The sequence below is a fragment of the Oncorhynchus mykiss genome, chromosome 19, assembly GCF_013265735.2.
Source record: "Oncorhynchus mykiss isolate Arlee chromosome 19, USDA_OmykA_1.1, whole genome shotgun sequence".
In the NCBI taxonomy this organism is placed as follows: domain Eukaryota; kingdom Metazoa; phylum Chordata; class Actinopteri; order Salmoniformes; family Salmonidae; genus Oncorhynchus; species Oncorhynchus mykiss.
In genome coordinates this window covers 61,642,858-61,651,355 of record NC_048583.1, presented here as the reverse complement: position 1 = coordinate 61,651,355, position 8,498 = coordinate 61,642,858, and the positions used below count along the sequence as shown (strand labels likewise).

Below are 8,498 nucleotides of genomic sequence, written 5' to 3'. Positions count from 1 at the left end.
GATCTCTCTGTCAAAATGCTTTGTAGTTGAGACTGGTTCTGAGCAAAAATTAAAAACATATCCTTGCTGTATAGCCTCAACATGGTTCAAACTACGATGTTGATATCATGGACGGTCAGTCGTTGCATCCATAGCTCTGTCTATGAATTTGAGAGTGTTTCTCCAGCTCCATCCTTCAGCTTTTTACAGAAACGGGCGGGGAAAACGATTTGCTATGGTTTCATCTGCTGAGTGCCACTTTAAAGGCCCTGTGCGGTCAAAAACGTGGTTTCCCTGTGTTTTATATATATTTCCACACAGGCTGGGAGGTTACACTAGTGTTTGTTGGACTAGTTCAGAAATTGGTACACAAGAATGATTAACATTGGCTTTTTAGGATTGAGTGAAATAAGGGGATAAAATACAGTGCCTTCAGGAAAGTATTCAGACCCTTTGACTTTGTTCAACATTTTATTACGTTACAGCCTTATCCTCAGTAATCTATTGTCCGTAGCGCTCCGAGACAGGATTGTGTCGAGGTACAGATCTGGCGAAAGGTACCAAAAAAATGTCTGCAGCATTTAAGGTCCCCAAGAACACAGTGGCCTCCATCATTCTTAAATAGAAGAAGTTTGGAACCACCAAGACTCTTCCTAGAGCTGGCCGCCCGGCCAAACTGAGCAATCGGGGGAGAAGGGCTTCGGTCTCTCTGTCAGAGCTCCAGAGATCATTTGTGGAGATGGGACAACCTTCCAGAAGGACAACAATCTCCACAGCACTCACCAATCAGGCCCATACTACAATACCACATATCTACTCTACATACCCCATGGTAGGCTACAGTAGTAAACACCCCCCACCCCCAAACCAATTTTGTGACCTTCCTGTTCCATTTCTTGATTATATAAAACATTCAAATGAATGGCTATGGAGCATCTATGACCTTGGTTACACCCCGGCACATAAATGTGACCTCTGTCATCTGATCCACGCTGCATTAGATCTGAATGTATGAAAGTCACATTAGCTTCAGATCTGCCAAGATGTGTTCAGAATGAAAAAGAGTGAATGACTTGGGGAAAAATACGTTCTATAAATTACTTTCGCAATGACAAAGAACAAACGTTTGAAATAAACTTTCATACTGCAAAAAAAACAAACAGATTAATTACATGAATATCGGTGGACAATTTGTACAAAACAAACGTAGATGATGGAACATTTTGCTTACGTGATGAACCACTAAGGGGATATAAATATTCCCCATCTAGCCAGGGCTCTCCAACAGATAGATAGATCCCAGTAGCTATGAGTAGCTCGCTGCCCACCTATGAGTAGCTCGCTGCCCACCTATGAGTAGCTCGCTGCCCACCTATGAGTAGCTCGCTGCCCACTTATGAGTAGCTCGCTGCCCACTTATGAGTAGCTCGCTGCCCACCTATGTGTAGCTCGCTGCCCACCTATGAGTAGCTCGCTGCCCACCTATGAGTAGCTCGCTGCCCACCTATGAGTAGCTCGCTGCCCACCTATGAGTAGCTCGCTGCCCACCTATGAGTAGCTCGCTGCCCACCTATGAGTAGCTCGCTGCCCACCTATGAGTAGCTCGCCAAACAGTTCTGAAAGTACATTAGATTTTCACTTGTTCCAATGCAAACTGTCACTAACAGGTTTAAGACTCTGCGAGCTCCCAGCTATTATCTAATCAACATTATCCGACCCCTGGTTAGCCACTATTGGCTTAAAAAGCCAAAACTTAACACAATATTTGCTAATTAATTTCCAGCAATATTGCCCCTGTCTATCACTCTGTGTGTGGCCAGTTGATGTAATAACCGTCTTGTGGGTTGACAGAAATAATTTCACCAACACGTTCTGAATTAAATGTTAACTGCAAAGTAGAATTACCTGTCCCCCCCCCCATCAATCTACACACAATACCCCACAATAACAAACCAAAAACAGGTTTTTAGAAATAATAATAAATCAACTTAAATATTACATTTACATAAGTATACAGACCCTTTACTCAGTACTATGTTGAAGAACCTTTGGCAGCAATTACAGTCTTCTTGGGTTTGACGCTACAAGCTTGGCACACCTGTATTTGGGGAGTTTCTCCAATTCTTCTCTGCAGATCCTCTCAAGCTCTGTCAGGTTGGATGGGGAGTGTTGCTGCACAGCTACAGTGGGGCAAAAAAGTATTTAGTCAGCCACCAATTGTGCAAGTTCTCCCACTTAAAAAGATGAGAGAGGCCTGTAATTTTCATCATAGGAACACTTCAACTATAACAGACAAAATGAGAAAAGAAAAATCCAGAAAATCACATTGTAGGATTTTTAATTAATTTTATTTGCAAATTATGGTGGAAAATAACACCATTGGTGGCTGACTAAATACTAATTTGCTCCACTGTATTTTCAGGTCTCTCCAACGATGTTCGATTGGGTTCAGGTCCAGGCTCTGGCTGGGCCACTCAAGGACTTTCAGAGACTTGTCCCGAAGCCACTCTTGTGTTGTCTTGTCTGTGTGCTTAGGGTCGTTTTCCTGTTGGATGGTGAACGTTCTCCCAAGTCTGAGGTCCTGAGCCGGTACCGGTACCCCCTGTATATAGCCTCCACATTGACTCTATACCAGAACCCCCTGAATATAGCCTCCACATTGACTCTGTACCGGTACCCCCTGTATATAGCCTCCACATTGATTCTGCACCGGTACCCCCTGTATATAGCCTCCACATTGTCTCTGTACCGGTACCCCCTGTATATAGCCTCCACATTGACTCTGCACCGGTACCCCCTGTATATAGCCTCCACATTGACTCTGTACCGGTACCCCCTGTATATAGCCTCCACATTGACTCTATTCCAGTACCCCCTGAATATAGCCTCCACATTGACTCTGTACCGGTACCCCCTGTATATAGCCTCCACATTGACTCTATACCAGTACCCCCTGAATATAGCCTCCACATTGACTCTGTACCGGTACCCCCTGTATATAGCCTCCACATTGACTCTGTACCAGGACCCCTGTATATAGCCTCCACATTGACTCTGTACCAGGACCCCTGTATATAGCCTCCACATTGATTCTGCACCGGTACCCCCTGTATATAGCCTCCACATTGACTCTGCACCGGTACCCCCTGTATATAGCCTCCACATTGACTCTGTACCGGTACCCCCTGTATATAGTCTCGCTATTGTTATTTTAATGCTGCTATTACTTTTTATTTATTTAACTTATCTATTTTTTACTAAAATAAGTGTTAACACTAAGTAAGCATTTCACTGTGAGGTCTACTACACCTGTTGTATTCAGCATTTCACTGTCAGGTCTACTACACCTGTTGTATTCAGCATTTCACTGTGAGGTCTACTACACCTGTTGTATTCAGCATTTCACTGTAAGGTCTACTACACCTGTTGTATTCAGCATTTCACTGTAAGGTCTACTACACCTGTTGTATTCAGCATTTCACTGTAAGGTCTACTACACCTGTTGTATTCAGCATTTCCCTGTAAGGTCTACTACACCTGTTGTATTCAGCATTTCACTGTAAGGTCTACTACACCTGTTGTATTCAGCATTTCACTGTAAGGTCTACTACACCTGTTGTATTCAGCATTTCCCTGTAAGGGCTACTACACCTGTTGTATTCAGCATTTCAATGTAAGGTCTACTACACCTGTTGTATTCAGCATTTCACTGTAAGGTCTACTACACCTGTTGTATTCAGCATTTCACTGTAAGGTCTACTACACCTCTTGTATTCAGCATTTCACTGTAAGGTCTACTACACCTGTTGTATTCAGCATTTCACTGTAAGGTCTACTACACCTGTTGTATTCAGCATTTCACTGTGAGGTCTACTACACCTCTTGTATTCAGCATTTCACTGTAAGGTCTACTACACCTGTTGTATTCAGCATTTCACTGTAAGGTCTACTACACCTGTTGTATTCAGCATTTCACTGTGAGGTCTACTACACCTGTTGTATTCAGCATTTCACTGTCAGGTCTAGTACACCTCTTGTATTCAGCATTTCACTGTCAGGTCTAGTACACCTGTTGTATTCAGCATTTCACTGTGAGGTCTACTACACCTGTTGTATTCAGCATTTCACTGTGAGGTCTACTACATCTGTTGTATTCAGCATTTCACTGTCAGGTCTACTACACCTGTTGTATTCAGCATTTCACTGTGAGGTCTACTACACCTGTTGTATTCAGCATTTCACTGTGAGGTCTACTACACCTGCTGTATTCAACACATGCCATTTGATTTCCTGCCAGACTGGTCATCTTTGAACTTTATTCCATGACTTTTGTTGTGTCTTGTTTTTATTTATTCATTATTATAATTCAATATTTTTTTACAAATAATTTGTTCTGTAAAGTCTGTTGAGACATGTTGAAATACACTTGACATAAAAAGTAGTGGCCATCAGGCTAATGCCCTGCGTGTCTGGTCGTTAACCGGCCTTGCTGCTATGTCAGGGGTCCCTAAACTTTTTCTGCAAATGACCCCAAATTGACACTAGAAAATGCAGGGGACCCTATTTGGAAAAATGTGAACCCCTTGGTAATGCAGGTAGCTTAGAGGTTAAGAGCGTTGGGCCAGTAACCGAATCCCCATGCCGACTAGGTAACACATCTGCCAAGGTACATTTGAGCAAGGCACTTAATCCTAATTGTTCCTGTAAATCGCTCTGGATAAGAGTGTCTGCAAAATGACTAAAATGTCAATGTCAATGCTGCTTGTTCATATTATAATTCACTCAATTGTAGGTGCAGCAGCCTGTACCAGCACACACAATGACGTGAACGTGCATTCTAATCGTGTAAAAAGCACTTACTTGAAACTAAAAGGTTGTATTCTATACCCATTTGGAGAGAAACAAGTACTTCAATTTGTTTGATAAAATAAATATAAATATCAACTTCTGTCCATAGCTGTACTCCTTTCTAGCCAAGAGCGAATCGCATGGCGAAAGAATAAGGAATATGACATCACTTCCGCCTGTACTTCCTGGAGCCACAACCCTAAGACGTCGACTTCAAAACGCTTCCGTAAAATATTCCACTCCGGTGCGTACTGCTCCGTTTTCAGTGTACTAGCTAGTATACGACGTTTTTGGAAATATTGTTCAACATTTATCTAAATAGAATGAAGGCCAAGGGATTTGCAGTTACCCATCACCTGTAAAGGTAAAGCGTTAGTTAGCAGGTTACGGACAACTAACCTAGTTCTTTTACTCGCCATTTCGGTAAGAGCTACGACCCGAAATTATTTTAATAGCAGGTTAGGAGGGCAGTTTTGCCATCCCTAATTATTTTTCATAACCTTAGCCAAATTGTCCTAACCTGCTACATTGATTCTCATAACCCGTTGCGTAATACTTTGTACTAATCTGCTACGAAAAAGTAACTTCCGGTCGTAACTGTATCGAAGTGGCGCGAAGAGTGTTTCTCATGGTTAGATAGCTACATCTCCAAATACGATGTAGGCATTTGGCTAGGTAATTTATATAGTGGAAATTATATTATCTGTCTAGTTCATGTGGAGAGGAATGTCATCGGGGTGTTTTTGATTACTTTGTCTTTGTAGAGACATTGGTGCAAAATGGATGTTGACGTTAAACTAGAGGAAGATGAGAGGGAGATATCCCATACAGTAATTTGGTCTGATTCGATTAATGCCTGGATAGATTACCCAAATTCAACATTGTCAGAAAACACAGAAACAGGTTACCATGTGGGTTTACGGAAAGAGCATTCACATGTACCTCCCATCAGTCCCCAAACAACAAGCCACGGGCAGATTTTACGTCTTTTTCCTGAAATGACCGGAGCAAGTGATGGGGAGAACAGGGCTGTCGAACTGGTTTATTTCTGTAAAGATCAAGATACCATCGGCACATCTGAAGGGAATTCAATCAAGGAACAGTCATGGCATTTAGCGCCGTCCAGTGATATTCTGACAGGACATGCATCCACTTTCAGTGGTTATTTTGAAGCTCAAATCAACCCAACTTCACAGGTTTCTAGCCAAACACAGACCAATAATAAATTGCCCTCTGACAATGTTAATATCCCAAGCTCTAGTACTGCCATTCATTCTGTGCTAACCTCACCTGCTACAGAAAGCGACTGTCATTTAGCTGTATCTACTAGACCTATTCTTCCAGAATATTGTGAGCCATTGAACTTTCCCTCTGATGAAGAGGAAGACTACAATGCCAATTTAAGTCCAAGACTACAATGCCAGAAAACGTTAGAGGATAAATGGATATGTCAGTGTCGTGGCAGTTACTCAAGACCCAACCTAAGAAAGTTTGGGAGATATTGGAAAGATCCATACGTCAAGTGCAAGGAGATCGGTGTAGATTTCAATGTTGGATCTGGAGCGAAACAGAAACTGAATTTGCATTTACTGACAGTTGGTGTAATGCTTGAGGTGTCAGAATATGCTAGAATCATTAATAGATCTCGCCCTCATGTTATCTTTGATATTCTAGATTACAACTTTGTTCTTGGTGTACAAAATGAACAACAATATAACTTTTCATACAGGGTAGAAAATAAATTAAAAGAAATGCTGAAGAGTCGTTCTAAGAGAACACCTGAGTGGTTAACAGAAGTCTTTGACCTTCCTGATCCAAAGACAGTTACAGTTTTGGAATACTCCCTTAAATGGGCACAGTTGAATTTGCAAAACAGCTTGTCAAATCCTACACCTTTTGACGTTTGCATAAAGGAGGAGCCTGTTGTGGGCCTGATCTCTCCTCTGCATGTGACGACTGAGAGCTTCTCCACTGAGACAGATGTGACACGGTGTGCTGATGAGACGGCAATCCTTGGCCCTGAAAATGGACGTAATGATACCTGCACAAGGTATGAGCCTTATATGGGCATCGTCCGTCCTCAACATGTCCAGGCGGAAACCTTCCCAACTCAGACAGATATAACATCCTTCATGATGCCCACTGTAGAAGAAGCATTGAGGGAACTCTACCCAATCTGTAAGGGAAAAGGACTTGACCTTGTTGTGAAATCAAAATATGGGAAAAATAAGAAACTTGACTTGCATCTATTGACCAGAGATGTAATGTTTGAATTGGCTGATTTTGCCTCACAAGTGTGTGGAAATCGGAAGCAGGTTGTGTGTGAGGTTCTCGAGCGTAATTTTGATTTGGATTTAAAAAGTGGGAAAACTGAGCTGGCCAAAGATATTATGAGAAAGTTAGGAAAGGTTTTAAAGCGCAAGACGGGTAAACACGGTATATGGAGATTGGAACTTGAAAATGAAGCTTTCTTAAAGAAGTCACGTAAAAGAAAGAACCCTGCGGAGATGTCCACTAGCCAGAAGGTCACTACAGCATCACTTGAGCCAAAATACCAAATGAAAGAAGTATCAAAAAGGAGGAGATTGAATTTAATGAGCAAGAAGAAAGACATGGACATGTTAGTAACCAAGGAGACCGAGGGAGGCCATTTCTCTGAAGTAGTACAAATAGAACCTCGTCTTGTCAAAATAGAGAGAATCTCTGATGAGACTGACCTTGCACTTTGTACTGACGAAACAAAGCAAATTGTCGTTACCAACTTGGACCAATCAAATGTGACGTCTCACACCAAAAATATGGTGAAAGCCAAAGCGTGCTACCCACTCTGTGAGGAAATAGGTCTGGACCTTGATGTCACATCCAAACCATCTAAACAGAAACTGGAATTTAATTTACTGACAAACGGTGTAATATTTGAGGTGTATAACTATGCAGGGATAAAATCCAATCGTCAAAAAAGAAGAAGTGGGTGCATTCTCATTGATATTCTAAAATACAATTTTGATCTTAGTTTGCAAAATCAGAGACGTAATCTATTTCCACTGCATATTTGCTGTAAAGTGAAACGATTGGTTCAGAAACACAAATCTGAGCTCGTGAGAAAAAGAGAAATCTCAAAAGAGGTGTTCACAATACCGAGTGTGCTTAAAAGCCAAGCAAAAACAAATGTGCTTTCAGAAAAAAATATGGAACAAAACCCAAGGCTGGTTTATCCTCATCATGGTAAAGACACTATCTCTGTGGAGACAGCTGAAACAGTCTCCACTGATGAAGCAGCGATGCTTGACCGGGATAATGGACCTGCTGAGATCTGCATAAAGGAGGAGGAGGAGGAGGAGTAGTCAGATCTTCACTCTGAGGTCAAACGGGTTTATTTCTGCAAAGACCAAGATACCGTCAGAACATCTGAAGAGCATTTGATCGAAGATGGATCATGGCATGAATCAACACCCAGTAATATTCTGCCTGGAAATGTGTTCAGCCTTCCACAGGCACCACTACCAGCTGCAGAAAGTGGTCCTTTCGGAAGTAAAACCGAGCCAACTTCACAGATATAACCAGATGGTCCAATGCAGAATCACTCGAGACAAAATACCATAGACTTGACAGAAGTAACCAGGGGAAAAAAGGGATTTAATGAGAATAAATACATGTTTATAGCCAAGAAG

At 41.9% G+C, this 8,498-nt stretch overlaps 1 protein-coding gene across 2 annotated transcripts in view; it reads left to right on the top strand.

Moving 5' to 3' along the window:
- Positions 1-5,002: 5,002 nt before the first annotated feature.
- LOC118941511 overlaps positions 5,003-8,498 on the top strand; it is a 48,566-nt gene continuing 45,070 nt past the window's right edge. For both annotated transcript variants that reach the window (XR_005037810.1, XM_036955285.1), the window contains exon 1: positions 5,003-7,901. Coding sequence is in view for 1 of the 2 variants with exons in the window: in XM_036955285.1 (XP_036811180.1) it covers positions 5,607-7,901 (2,295 nt within the window). In the remaining variant the exon portion in view is untranslated. The remainder of the gene's footprint in view (positions 7,902-8,498) is intronic.